Source organism: Macrobrachium rosenbergii, chromosome 41 (genome assembly GCF_040412425.1).
Source record: "Macrobrachium rosenbergii isolate ZJJX-2024 chromosome 41, ASM4041242v1, whole genome shotgun sequence".
Lineage (NCBI taxonomy): Eukaryota > Metazoa > Arthropoda > Malacostraca > Decapoda > Palaemonidae > Macrobrachium > Macrobrachium rosenbergii.
This window is the reverse complement of record NC_089781.1, coordinates 11,015,381-11,031,517: the sequence shown is the minus strand read 5'-3', so window position 1 is coordinate 11,031,517 and position 16,137 is coordinate 11,015,381. Positions and strand designations below refer to the sequence as shown.

Sequence of the window (16,137 nt, the reverse complement as noted above, 5' to 3'; positions counted from 1 at the left end):
ACCGGAAGTGGGTGACCGGTGTTCTTTTCTTACCTGTAACCGTATAGCACCTGGAACGTTTGATGCGGTGGTGTAAGGATCGTGGATTTTCTTTGTTAACGAGCAACGACCTATATACATGTTGCAGGATACACTTAAGGAATCAAAATTACTTAATTTCTGAGGGGTTCAGACTCAATAAATCGATTAATTTCAGTCTGGAAATTATAGCACTGCTTTTGTGAACGATAATAAACACCATTTTAACCTTTTCTCAGCGTAGTATAAGGTATTTTAACCACATCAGCAGTCCGAGACTAAAACAAGTCCAATGATCTTAGCATGTGTTTAACGGTTTCGGTTAAGACAACGAGTCTGGTTATTCGAGAGAACAAATTCCATTTTTTCAGACGTTGAAATTCCAGTTTGCATCCTATTTAAGTTTCTCTTAATTGACTAATTCAGATGTCTATATACGCCATGCAATTCTCATTTTGAATTTATTATGACTGAAGACGAAGCTGTAATGATTCCATGCCGATAATTTATTTAAATTAAATAAAGACTTTAATAAAACATTTAAAAGTTAAAAGAAATATTGTTATGGTGCATCTACGCGTTAGTACTTAACATCATCAGTTCCTCTGAAACAAATTCCATGCATTTGATTTCTCACCATTCTCTCTCTCTCTCTCTCTCTCTCTCTCTCTCTCTCTCTCTCTCTGGCAAAGCCCTGCCGTTCATGTTATGCTTACCCGACTCGGGCAAATTTATAGTTATTTGTAGGGTGTGGTTTTTCTTAGTTGTATTCAGGTGGTTACCATACCCTATAACTATGCTGTCAAGCACAGGGCCACAAAATGTAGCCTACCACAATCTTCGATTTGAGTTCCCTTGCACACTTTCTTTCCAAGTTTATTTATTTCATGTTATCTTTTTTTTTTACATTTTACCCATCTATCTATCTATACATTTGTTTTTATTTTAACAGGAAATTCTGCATTAATAGCTACTCATGGCATATAATGAAATATATGTTTTTAGTTAGTCTTGTCAAAGACGGGAAAAGCTTACCTCTACCTAGCTCTATCTTGTACATATCACTAGGGCAACACTCTATGATGGTTTGTATTATATGATTCGGTTCCTAGAATCAGACAAGTAACAACAATTGGTGATGTTTTTCAAGATGTCTGTAAGATATTCTTTGACACCTCACGGTCCTTTTAGCAAAGCTCGTCCAGAGGGAGTTAATATGTCAGCTAAAGCTATTTTACCGTAAGGGTTGACGTGTGGTCACAATCGATGTCTTTGAGTTCGTTGTAGGCGTAGTTTTACTTGAGTAGCGTAAAAATGGAAGGATAGTTGTAGGCTCTTGAATTGATTTTAAGTTTCTTGAATGTGCTAATAACCAAAACTTATTTCATTTTAAATTGACGGTCTTTAGAAAAAATCTTGGTTTTCTTTTGTTGTTTCTACTCGTTGGTTAAACAATGCTGTATTTGACTCGTTATTTACAAACGCGGAGAGTTAAAACATGTAACATCAAATCTGGCAAATTTAGAAGATATTTGCAGGAGCGATGACGCCTTCCGTACGGCCAAAGGGTTGGCTTCATTGTTTCTCGTTTACTATACAGTACTTGTTTCATAATAGGCCTCTCCAGAGTTGTAAATAATCGCCTTTGTTTGAATATGACGATGAGGAGATTCGACCATTTTTGATGAAAAAGGGTTTATAGTTTTTTATTGGCAGGTGAGGGGATTCGACCATTTTTTATGAATAATGGCGGAAAATGCGTATTAACTAGCGCCTTGACATGAGATAAATTATGACTGAAGAATTATTCAAGACAATACTCTTTCGAAACTGCTTATATATATATATATATATATATATATATATATATATATATATATATATATATATATATATATATCATGATTTGAATTTTGTATTCAATCTAGTCTTCTGATAACGTTCTTTTTTTTTTTTTTATTACATTTTCCATTAGAATGGTAAAGTTTGGGAGTGCTCGTAAACGGCGTTGATCCCGCTACAACCCTCATGGTAGAGAAGCCAAACCTATGACACAATCAAAATTATTTTGTGGCGTCCAATGATAATTTTCCTATTTCTTTATTTTGGTTTTGTTGCCAATTTCATTTCATCTGACCTTATTCGGTATCGTTTAGCCATTTATAATTCGTTATTTTCTCTTATTTCATTTCATTTATTCTGCTCAAGGTTTCAAATGTCTTTGACGAATTCCTACCACAATGCCCCCCCCCTTTTTTTTTCTTTTTTTTTTAACCATCCGGCGATGCAATTTCCGTTCGCAAAAAGACAAAATACCATATTTATTAAGGTATCTCTTCCGTGCTTTGATGCATTAGTAGTGGTACCTGTGAGAATTAATCAGGCGAGCGTAAGTTTCTATACTGGATACTTATAGGCCAACTGTAGGAAAGGTCACTATAAACCTATATGAGTCCACTTTAGCTTACTTCATGAGGATCTATAAACTGATATAGATTCTTGCAGCTGGTTTCACGGTTTTAAATAGATCTAAGATATGGCGGCGAAGGAGACAGGGCGTGCTGTCAGTTACTGGACAGAAACTTTTAAGAACTCTGAAAAGGCCTAATAAGAAACTAGCAAAGGATATGAGAGGCAATGAAACCAAATCGTTGCTACATCAATGGGTATTGGGAAAAGTTTCGGTAGAATAGTTAAAATGGAAATCTGAAAATAAACTGAATTCATAACGATAAAAGCCATAGCTATATTTGCACATGTCTTCAAAGAAGAGCGTGCCCACAGAAATGTTTAGGGAGTGAGCCACGAGGAGCTAGAAACCACGGAGATAAATACAGTCATGCCGCTACAAATAATTTCCTAAGAGTTTGGAAAAAGGGGCTCTGAAAGCGACAAAAAGAGCATCGCTCAGTATTATATTGCTAGGCCAAGTGGCCAGCTTCCCGGAATGTCACAGGTGTATAATTCAGATTTTCGACAACCGTAATCAGAGTTTATCTTTTTATAGAAAAAGATAAACCGGAATTGTGGATACTTTACGAAGATTTTTTCATATAAATAAAGCGAAGTTTGCATCAGTCCCCCGAGTCAATGTTTGTTAAATATTTTAGAACATATATATGAGTTGCAGCGTCCCGACTGGTTGAACCGAATCCAGAGGCCTGGCTCCTCATTCCCTTTAACATCTTCGCCCGCTTATGGGTCACTTACGGGCTTGTGCAGGCATAAGGGCAGGGTAATCCAAACCAACCAACCCACCTACAATGAGCTACATTTCTAGACCTAAGTAACGCCTCAAATTTCCATCCGGCTTGGGCGCAGGTAGGCCGAATGTGAGTGTAAGAATGAGACAAAAGTTCCTTTTGTGTCAGATCTGTAAGGAGCCATTAAATCTTAAGTTTTCATTGTTATCCATGGGAGCTTGAGGTTGGCAACCTATCTTGAAAAGTCATTGTTTTTATAATGATACAATGTTCCTACGTCGTTATGGTCAGCTTCATTAATGTTCAGATGTGTGTGTTTGTGTGTGTGTGTGTGTGTGTGTGTGTGTGTGTGTGTGTGTGTAGCTTTCCCTGGTTTCCAGTTGCGCAGTGTCAAACTGGCATTATGTGTATGAAACTCGTCCATATTATGATGATCTTGGTTTGTTGTGTATGAAACTCATCCATATTATGGTAATCTGTCTTTGTTATGTATATGTAACTCGTCCATATTATGATGATCTGGCGTAAACCGTTTTCTTTGGGGTTTGTGGAACAAAATATTGAAATAGGTTTCCTTTATAAAAGAAAATATTCACGCTAAGAAAGCTGAAACGGTGTTAGCAAAAGGAAAAGTATATTAGCATTCTATGAAATATTCACGCTAAGAAGGCTGGAACTTTGTTAGCAAAGCCGAAGTAAAAGTAAGAAAGAAGAAGGGATAAAGACGTTAGTTGACTCGTAGACATAAGCTCCCCTGGCGATGAAGAGGCTCTCTCTTAAAGAACGACAAAATTACAGGTGCTGGTCAAAAACCTTTCATTTGTCGACAGTAGGAGTGGGACTGTCAAGGACGGTTTCGTAACGTCCTTAAAAACTCAAAACAAAAGGCGGTTTCACGAAGGCTGTCAGAGGCACTGATATCGAGCGCTTCAAGTAATATTAAAGAGCTCGAATTTAAGACAGTGCTTAAAGAAAGACGAAGTTATCGATAGAAAACTCAATAATAAACGAATTATGATACAAGCTATTTTCTATATTATTTGTTATAATGAAACGAGATTTACTGTGCGATGTAATTTGATAATGCGTAACATTATATATATATATATATATATATATATATATATATATATATATATATATTATATACAATATATATATATATATATATATATATATATATATATTATATATAATATATATATATATATATATATATATATATATATATATATATATATATATATATATATATATATATATATATATATATATATATATATATATATATATATATATATATATATATATATATATATATATATATATAGACACATAAATCTCCATTCATAAGAACAAATGATCAAGAAAAAATAGTTATTGTCACAATTCGTTGTTTATTTATTTTCTATCGCTAACTTCGTCTTTGTCTAAACACTGTCATGTATTGGACCTCTTTAATTTTAGTTGATCTGCTGGATTTCAGTACCTCTCACAGCCTCCGTGAAACGAAACCGTCCTTGACGGTCTCACTCCTACACACACACACACACACACACACACACACACACACACACACACATATATATATATATATATATATATATATATAAAAATATATATATATATACTGTATATATATACATACATACATATACATTATATATACACAAACACACACATATATATGTGTGTGTTTGTGTATATATATGTATATATATAAATAAATAATATATATATATATATATATATATATATATATATATATATATATATATATATATATATATATATATATATATATATATATATATATATATATATATATATATATATATACATATACATATACATATACATATACACACACACACACACACACACACACACACACACACACACATATATATATATATATATATATATATATATATATATATATATATATAAATGTATAGTATATATATGTGTGTGTTATTAAAAAACTCACACAAACCTTCTGTCAGCTCGGACGGAATCGGGTGACTTTCACAAAGTAGATTATTTTTCCACATGGCCCCGACTCTGAAGCTTATTGCGCAAGTCACGCAGCATTTATATATCCTCTGTCGGTGTATGTTGTGGATTTCTTCAGGGACAACTGATATACAGCGTTGCGCAACGACTTATCTCTGCCCGAATCGAGCTGGAAATGTTGTTTGTATATGTTTTGTGTTTCATGTCAATGACTGTGTTTGAACTATTCACCTCTAAGTTAGAAAAGAGATAAGGCCTTTCTCTCCTGTCAAGGTGGTGAGGGAGGCAATCGGGTTTTAATATTGTTCAGCGGATTTCGAAATGTGGGCTAGGAGTATACGCGACAGCTCATGGGAACAGGGGAGGAAAAGAAGTTAGTCTTATGGTTTGTTTTCCACTAATGTGCGTGGCTGGATACGTTCCAGTGATTTCCGGAAGAGGCTATCGGCACATGTTCTTTTCCTTATTTATAAAGGAGAGTTCAGAACCGTTCCATAAATCTTGCGACTAACACAGCCAAAGAATTTCTGCAATATAGTGTAGTATGGGGGGGGGGAGTACACAGTGGACAGGTATAAACATTAATTTTGTTGCCCTAGAATGCGGGTAAGGTGGAAAAAAAAAAACTGAAGTGTCACTGAAGGCGAATAAGGCTCTGAAACTACGACTGAGAAGTTAAATTTGGTTTTCGAAAATACGTGGGATTTTCCAAAGTTTAACTTATGTTCCCAAACTGTAATTATTAGATAAAATCATTGAACTTGTTTATACAAGAGAAATAATGCTGAAACCCTTCATTGTAAAAAGCCCTCTATAATAGAATTCTTAATTGTTATGATTTTATTAAGAATTTTAATTGATAAATTTTCAAATATTCTGTTATTTGCTTAAATTATCACGAGTAGCCTACCAACAATGACAAAAAAAGCCTGATTAAACACGTTTCATCGCAGGATAAATAGAATATAAAAGGTTATCGTTTTGTGCAACCTCAGAAAGTAGAGAAAATTCTTAGCCTACCAACCTGACGGCAAAACCAAAAACATCTTTAATTCAGCAAGAAAACGGTTTATAATGAGAGAGCAAATACATGACGAAACTGAAGATCAATTTTCTGTGCTGCTGAACACCAAGAAAATTGCTAAAGACGAACTAATCCTAACATCAGATCTTGAAAAGAGATAGGTGCAAGGGCATTAACGACACTAATTGGGACGTACGACATGACACCGGAAGTCGGATATTCATCAGTTGAAAGCTGAAGAGCACTGACGGATAGGGAAGCTAACACTGGTTGGAGAGTTCGTACTGGCAACAGGCTGAGTTACTGGAAAATCAAGGAACTTTAACTAAACAAGTAAAAAATGCGCCGAATTTTCTTCGGCGTAATCGAGTTTTCTGCACAGTGTATAATGCTGGATGAAACTCTTAGCCACGCCCCATGAAACTCTCAGCCGCGGCCCATGAAACTTTCAGCCACAACCCGGTGTTGGCACCTGTAGCGGTGCCGGGCGCACGGTCATGACCAACCTTAACCTTAAATAAAATAAAAACTAGTGAGGCTAGAGGGCTGCAGTTTGGTATGTTTGATGATTGGAGGGTGGATGATCACCATACCAATTTGCAGCCCTCTAGCCTCAGTGGTTTTTAAGGTCTGAGGGCGGTTGGACAGAAAAAGCCATCTCAATAGTTTTCTATTACAGAAAAATAAAATGACATATTGCTGCATGTTCGACAAAAAGAAAAAATGCTTAATGTATAGATGATACGGATGGAAAAAAGTGGCGCTAGATAAGCGTTTGTAGGGAGCAGTGTTAAAAATAAGTAAGATTAGAAATACCAAGATTTGGCGGTCAAGAATTGGCGACCGAAAGTTAAAAATAGCTGACTGAAAGTAAAGATTTTCTTACGATTACCATCTGGAATGGAAGGAGTAGCAACTAGAGATTAGAAATTGTGAATGAAAATGAAAATTGTTAATACATGATTAAAAAGGCCAAATACTAGCCGAAGTCATGGTAAAGACATTCTGATTGTCAAGCGTTGCTGATCAAAAGCTGAGTAGCGTCATTTAAAAGCAAGTATGTACTACTTCTGAACTTAGCGCCATCTAGGGGCCGGGAAGTACCACTTGAAAGTTGAAATGCGTCGTGGAATTTGAGGATTGTCATCCAGAGGTTAAGAAGTACTACTGTAATGAGACAAGAAGTGTCTTTTTTAAAGGCAGGTTTGGAATCTAGAAATGAAGTAGTCTCAGTTGGAGGTAAAACTGCTCTTATATTCAATTTTTTTTTTTTTTATGTAATTTACCTCCAAGTTATGGTATGTGTATTATGTTTAGCGAACTCCCACAGAGCTGAATCCATGAGTGAAGTTATCTTCCAGATCATTTTCATGCAAAATAGGCAGATAATTTGGGAATAATACAAGGAATCATCACAAGTTGTTTTCATGGTGTCCCTAACCTTGTCTTCCCCTGAACAATAATCGATTTTTTACACTAATCTCGTACCCACAAGATAATATCGAATATCATCACCATTACCGTTACTTAATAGTAGCAGTAATAATATTAGTAAATAGTACTCTGAATATGATGTAGAGCACCATCACCACTACTCGTAGAATTATTAGCCATATTGGTGGGAGAAGTAATTCAAAGACAAACCAGTGAAAATCATGAAAGACGTAAAGAAAGACATGAAAGTAAAAATAACTTACGGATCTCTGGTCGCGCCGGTGCACTCTATAACAGTGCCTGTCCTCGGGGAAGAGGGACGTCATTAGTATGGAAACAAGCAGAAGAAGAAGAAGAATGGAATGCGCTGCGAAAAAACTCCCGCTCCCCCTTCCCCACCGCCTTCCTTTGGGCTATTCTGGCACTGGACAGACAGACCCTGGATGAGTCATAAAACTTTTCTGTAATTACCGAAGGACATAAAGACTGCAAATGCTTCCCTGCACCATATAATTACAGGGCTGATCTGTCATTGTAAACGGGTCGACTTAGCGGTTGCGTGCATTTATATGTATACATTTACACACATTACATACATGGGAACATATTAATGCCTGGAATATACATGCGTAAAGTAGCGTTTGTGTGTGTGTGTGTGTGTGTGTGTATGTGAGTGTGTGTGTAAACATAACATCGGAGACAGCATGACTTGTCATGGAATAAATATAACACAATTGGCACGTTAAAATTATTAAGAGATTGTAAAGAATTTACTTACCCACATATCTCAAATCAGCTGCTAAGCAACTTGAACACTGGTCCTATACCCACAAACAATATTTTTTTTTTCGAATGATCTAACCAAGCAAACATCACCTAATATTATTACAATGATTTAGTATTTTCTCCAAACTTCTGTTTTGTCAGAATCCGGTTGCTTCTTTTATTCCAGTAATTTCCTTGCGCTTTTTTCGTCTAAAAACACGACTCTAATATTCTCGTCTTCTGTTTTCTTATGTTTTGTTAAATTTTCTTCTAGTTCTTGCCTTGACAAGGGTATTTGGTTATCCGTTCCGTCAGCAACTGTATATATATATATATATATATATATATATATATATATATATATATATATATATATATATATATATATATATATATATATATATATATATATATATATATATATATATATATATATATATATATATATACAGAAGATTAGATGACCTATTTTTCACTCTATGTCTTGTCTTGACAGAAGGTTTCAGTTGCTTTCCATATACAAAAGTGTAAATGGCAGAAAAAAAAAATGTTAGTGATATTCCTTCAACAGCAAACAAAGCTTAGAAAAATAAGGGCGAGATTCTTCTTTATGAAAATTTCTTGCGTTCTTAGCTCTGACTTTCAGCACCTGCTTTTCCTAGTACTACGGCGACTCCTTAGCAGCTAAAGTAACCTTGGCCATTTCATGAGAGTGCTTTATGCTATTAGACTTTAAGAAACAATTATGGCCAAGAAACTGAAAATTGTGCAAGAAGGATTTTTTTCACGCATTTTCGGTATTGTGCATTTAGGCTAAGAAGTATTCGACATTATTTTCCTAAGCTACAAAATTCGAAATCAGTTGCCTTCATTTGTTGCCTTAGCTCTCCAAAACCCGCTATCGGTATTGCTTTTAAACACAGTCCTTGCACACCAACACTTTAAATCTTTGTTATTAATGGCGCGAGAGATATTCTTGACAGGTACAGTTATATCAACTCGGCGGCTTCGTCACTTGTCTTTGCTTGGAGTTCTGGTACCGTTCAGAGCCTGGCTGTCACTCAAGTACCATTTTCTCGCCAAGACCTTGTTTCTCAACTTCGCATGATGCAAAAAGCGATCATGAGACAGTGATTCATTTTTATTTGCGAAGGTCATCTGAATTGCTGATTCACGAGTGGCCACTGGGCCAGGTCAAATCTCGACCCTGGCCGAGTTCGGAAAAGAAATAGTACTACTTAACTTTATCCTTCCGACCGGCCCGATCGTCCCCCTAGTGATCCCCCGGCTTCCGAACAATCAATATTCAGAGCCATTACCGCAACCGCCGAGGCCACCAGCGTTTAAATCCTCAGAAAGGGCTTCTCAACTTCTGCATTATGAATGAAGTCCAGACACGCACGAATTCTTCTTCCTTTTCCTCTTCTTCTTCCTAGCATCTACCGGCGGCATGGAGCAATTGCTGAATCGCTTCCTTTCCAGTGCTGCATGCAACCACCAGACGCAGCTGTCATTAATATGACCGTAAAGTTTATGACCCCTTTCTTCAGAAATATAACGACTGCGTTTTCAATTACAAGAGAAAGGGATCCCTTTCCTTTGCGTGACGGCGCGCCTGTATCGAATGGAGGTGAAGTTCATAAAGAAAAAAAAAAATAGAAAAAAGAATACTTTCTCCTAGTAAGAATATAGTCTCTAATAAAGCAGCGCTTCTCATTTATAAGACAATTGATCTGCACACAATTCACTGCGCTTTCGTTCATGTAAATAAACTTGATTTTAACTTCTTAACCGCAGAGTGCTTCTTGATACTAGAATGTAGTGTACATACTGAAGCCTTTTTACTGCTCTTATTTATGTGCGAGACCGTTAACACACACACATCGATTCACTGTAAAAGTACTTTAAACCCTTAATCATAGTTCTCAACTTTTTATTTTAGGGAAAAATGCAGGTAAACCAAAATTTGGCACATACGGTTAACAGCCTTCCTTCTTGTCATCCGCATCTAGATCTTGATCCGCATAGGGCAACATCAGTCGGCAGGCCCACTCCAGTTTGTCTGCTTCACAGCAAAACCCCGTAAAGTTTTTCCACATCCTCTTCCGCCCCCAACCTACCTTAACCCCTTGACGACATCAGACACCGAGTCTCCTGCTAATTAAATCACTCCAGTAAGTTATATTTGTAACTGCTGTGGGGTTGGATTTCAACGTACAAAGTTGAAACTAGTTCCTTATAAGGCTTGGTGTTTCAGGTAACTTCGATTGCAGTCTCAAGGCTGCAAGTGGAAGCTAAATGTTTCCGTTAGTGTTGACATAGGAGATAGATGGATGCTGCTAGTTTGTGTGTGTGTGTGTCTGAGAGAGAGAGAGAGAGAGAGAGAGAGAGAGAGAGAGAGAGAGAGAGAGAGAGAGAGAGAGAGAGAGTTAAATGCGAATTAAGAGAATAATGAAGTATCTGGAATGCTTTTCTCCATTACTTATTGCTATAATAAGTTTATTTGTTCCTCACTGCTGACATTAGACAAAGTCAAAAACTATAGCTAGCAACCACATCCCTGGAGAATTGCTGAGAAATCGGAAGACTGTACCTTTCTGACGTCATTCCCTCCAAAAAAGGAAAAAGGAATGTGGTGATTATATATATATATATATATATATATATATATATATATATATATATATATATATATATATATATATATATATATATATATATATATATATATATCTCACACGTGAATACATTACATATTAATGTTACATACACGCATATTGTATTTACCGTCACAATATCCACTAACGTATAATCACTGTAATCTGCATTCTCCATTTACTATCTGTTGTAAACGATGTATAACAGAAACCACAGACTGTTGGAAACGAAGTTTTTATTTTGTATGGAAAGCAAATCTTCCAGTTGCCATACTTACGATAAATTTTTTTAGACTAATAAACGAAGTAGAGACGGTTTTTTTGAAGCTGCATCATTCAGTTGAGTAAACAAACAGGAAAAACATATATATCAACATACTTTGTTTTTGAGAAATTCCTTATTCAATGTCTCCTATAACTCGCTCGTTTATGTTATACCTGTTAGGATTCACAGATACTGTAAGGAAGTCACAAACGCTGGGATTGACCGGTTTCATCAATCGTTCGTCCCTTCCACTTCCTGAGTGTGGATTTCCCTTCCTTCTTCCGCGTTTCTTGAAGAATTTAACCTTTCTCATTTTTACTACTCATCTCTTGGGCGACTTGACTTATTTTGGACACCCATACTCGTCTCGGTCTTTGCAGCGTCACAAAAAAGTATAGAACAAATATAATATAAAATGCTGTTTTTTGCCCTTATATAAGACTATCCTACAGACATAAATACGGATTTAGCAGAGAGGAAAATACAAACTAGCTATCCAGGTTGGAATCTACGGAGGCCCCCTACGCGCACTTGGAATTAATTTTCAATAAGACCTGCGGTTGCAGAGGTGGCAAAGCTCAGCCTTGTAACCTAAGGCACGGCCCCTGTAATGTCGTATCGATGATCTCTCGGTCTGGTGTTTGATGTACGTAATTGATCTAGTGGTTGAGTTCCCCACTTCTTACTTTCTACGATTCTGGATTTTATTATAAGAATCAAGCTGCTATTTCTTTGTGTAGGCTATATCTGTTTCTCTGCCTCCCTCCTTTGACGTTGATATAACATTTACGATGTACAGTGTGTAGTTAATGTAACAATGAAGCATTCCATTTCCAAGATAATCCGTCATAGATGGTGGCTAATTTTTTTCCAGGAATCTTTTCTCAAATGGCTCACACCATCCTTATCTAACGAATAGTATCCATGTCTTATGTGAACAAGTGTAGTCATTAACTCAGTTCCTTCCAAGTTCTTTCCGTTATAGAAGACATTTACATATTTTTCTTGCTAAACGTTTTTGTCATTTCATTTTTTTTTTTTTTTTGCCAGATCCTCTTCCCTTAAGACCTGTTATATGTCAAAATATAGCCCTTATTTGCGATGTCATTGTTTTCTTCAGAGAGACCCGTATTTCATTCATAGGTCTAAGGCTACCATTAATAAATGTATTACTCCTGCTGAATATGTTACTTTGAGATCTGAAAGTCAGCGCGCAAACTGTGTTACTGAGATTAAGCACAGCAGAGTGCAAAATACTGAATAAACAATTACAAGCAAAATTTACCACAAGAGCTCTGATATAGATGGAAAATATTCATGGTATTTAAAAAAGGGAAACTATGCTATACTATTGTGAAAAATTACCTTCCATACCTTTTGACATGGGTATTCCATAAAGGTTACTGTAACCAACTGGGGTCTGTTGAACGTCAACTGGCTATCGTTTTCGTAAGTTCCTGGTAGAAGCACAGGAGTATTTATTACAGACATTGCGATAATTTTCAGGCTTTCTCAAGGAATCGTTTTCAGAAAAAGATAGTGTTGAGTTTTCGACAACTTTTAGTGTAGTAATCTCCACCGGATAACATTTTCTCCTGACATCGATAGTAATTGCAAAAAAAAAAAAAAAATGAAAGAACGTGGTATATGGTTAGCAATGAAAGAAAAAGAAAATGCAATTATTATTAGGAACAATTGATAATAGGCCTAACCTCAATTGACGATTTTGTCTTGCTGACTTCAATTTTTTCAGTATTTGTAATGCTCATCAGACCCACCTGTTAAGGCAAAGGGTACAAAATCAAAATGCCAAATTGTACAGATCTTAGTTACTGATCCTCAATGCTTTTCAGCAATCGTGTAAAAAAAAAAAAGCGACTGTTGTCGGCAAAACTAAAAAGTACTACCACTCTAGTTCGTTAACTACCAGTTTATGTGCAATATGAGCACCATGTTTAGTACCAGCCCCTTTGGGATGAATGTAAAAAATATAAACAAAAGACCGTAAATATCATAAACATAAACAAAAGACATAAACATTAACAAAAACATAAAGAAAAGGCCGTAAATATACCGGTCGGCGACTGGTGGGAACCAGGCCGTGGTAGTATTCTTCAGTTTTACCTCATTGCAATCAAAAGTTTTTTAATCTTAGAGGCAGCACGTAGAATTTTTAAAGCAATTTTTTAGTAGAATGTTGAGATAACTTTGAATGTTATATAGCATAAAGGTTTCGCAATCATGAGACTGTACTTGATTTCTGTCGGCACTACTACTCAGTTGTTTACCCTGTCGGCTTTGGGTGCAGTTCGTCGGTATTGCTGACTGTTGGTCTCTTGCAGTCGTGCGAAACGCCGCCTGAAGGTCGTCCTGTGCACGCGCCGTAGTACTTCAGCGTATTATTCTACGCTAAGGTACGTAAAGGAAATACTGATATTTGAAGTTAATTTTAATGTGAAGTTCCCAAATGAAGCTGCTTGCAACTCTATTTAGGTTTTGAAGTAGTCGGAGACTATGTTAGGCTAAATTAAGCATAGAGCTACTAGGCCTACAGTAACTGTGTCAACCATCGATTGTTGGCTTGCGAAGGGAGGAAACAGGATTTTATCGTGTGATATAAAACTGCTCATCGGTAATACTGTAGGAAAGTTGTGCACGCGTCGCTTCGTTATACGAGATGTCACGTTGGCGGGTTCGATGGGGAAAGGGATGTCAGGTTAGGATGCATCCCTGTTGAAATATGTTCTTGATTTGCTGTAAGCGGCCAGCTACCCTCTGGGAATAGCCTAAACTCAATATAATTATGAGCTCATCTGTGTAGCCTACTCAGGAGCCGTATTTTACATTTTGGGCAAATGTAAAGGTGGACGGCCACGCGGAGATATCGGCCCTTTTGTTAATATAATTTTTTTGGCTAAACAACACAGAGGAAGGATATAATGCAGTATAGGTGGGGAAATTTACCGAGATAAGTAGAGATTCACCATTTTTTGTGTGTATTTTCACGTTCATCACTGAGGGTCTGGTACTAAACACTGCGTGCTGGGGAGCTTCTGCCATGTTGAGTACCAAACCCACTGGGATGAACGTAGCAATGTAGACAAAAGAAGGCTAATTTCTCATTATCTTGGTGAATTTCTCAGATTATCTTATGGGTCCTGCATTATATAAATCCTTGTTTGTATTGTTTAGCCAAAAATTGTAGCAATAAACGATATCTTCGTGCGCCGGCTCCACAAATAGTAACATGGATATTTCACTAAAGTGTGCCAAGATTAAAGCTCCAAAAGATCAATAGGAATTCAAGGTATCGAGTTACGTACACCTTTGGAAGATCGCTTCAGTAGTGCTAGGATGAAGTGACCAAATGTTAGGATGACTGATTGCTCACGTAGATTAGGCTGGAATTGAAAGGCTCTTTAATTGGTTATTTAAGGTAAATTTTTTTAGCATATTATGACTTCTTAGGTAAATTTCAATAAATTCAATGAAAGGTTATCGCCCATTGTATTAATGAGTTCATTGATCAGCATCAAAATATAACAGGTCAGCCATCAAATGTTGTGAAAATAAAACTTCAAATATTTTGAGACAAATTGTTTGCCATCATAAACAATTACTTTTCGCACCCTTAGTGAATGGTTATATACGTATTTAGCTAAGTGAAGAACACTGCCATCCATATTACCTGTATTGTTTTCGGTAGGCTACAGCAAATAGACCAAGCCAAATTCTAAACATAATAACGTATTTTACAATAAAGTCATTACAGAAAAACTTTTATCCAAAGTAACAAGAAACCAAGCTACCTTTGGTAATACGATGGTAGATTTGACGTTGAAAATATGGTTTTTCAATGTTTTAATGTATTTACCGAACGTTTCTGACATCAATTCCTGTAGCCAATTAGTTTATATCTTACTATTATGGGGAGCACAGAGGTAAAGTGAGGGGTCCGTGTTCCTAACCGATTGGTTGGTGTTTGCCTCCCATGGATACCCTGACTGCATATGCCAGTTTTTCAAGGCGTATTTAGGCAATTTATGAGCAGAAATCTAATGATTAATAGTGGAAGGCTGCTGAGAATTAGTCTTGTAAGAACTGGATTTGCTAGACATTATTGCAATTTTGCAACCAGGTTCATCAGTTACTTCTCAATAGGCCTAGGACACTGCAAATTGAAATAGACAATAGAGGTGTGACCTAACCTAACGGAGGGCGCCGGGCCCTTACCTAGCCATGGTTGGGCTTTGCCCCCTGACCCTCACCCAACACAATCTAGGACGTTGTAAATTAAAATTAATATGGTTATGACCTAACCTAATCACACCTTACCTAACCTAACCCTGGACATTGGGTCCTTACTTGGCTGGGGGCTTCGACCTCCCTTATCCCCCTTGTATCCCCAACTGTCACAACCCAGGTCACCAGATTCCTACTCCATAGTACATGGTATCACTTTCAAAATGTTCAGTAAACCTTACCTGAATAAGAATCATAACTTGTAAAACAGCATAGGGATGTTAGACATGTAACATCAACCAAAAACCTTGCTTTCTCATTGTGGTTCCCCTCAATTGTGGGATATAAGGGGTTCCACTTATATCCTACATTGAGTGAGATTGAGTGGTTCATTTGGGGCAGCTATTTCGATTGTTTTACAAAATTATTCTAGTGTGCGTGTTTTTAGCATTTCTGATATCCATTTCAGTAGCAGATTAGTAGTTTAAAGGATACTAGCCTACTATATCCAAA

At 36.5% G+C, this 16,137-nt stretch overlaps 1 protein-coding gene across 1 annotated transcript in view; it reads left to right on the top strand.

The window, feature by feature from the left end:
• LOC136826632 (uncharacterized) overlaps window positions 1–16,137 on the top strand; it is a 635,364-nt gene that overhangs the window by 19,867 nt on the left and 599,360 nt on the right. Inside the window, exon 3 of the mRNA XM_067083951.1 lies at window positions 13,725–13,796. Within this exon, the coding sequence (XP_066940052.1) occupies window positions 13,725–13,796 (72 nt within the window). The remainder of the gene's footprint in view (window positions 1–13,724; window positions 13,797–16,137) is intronic.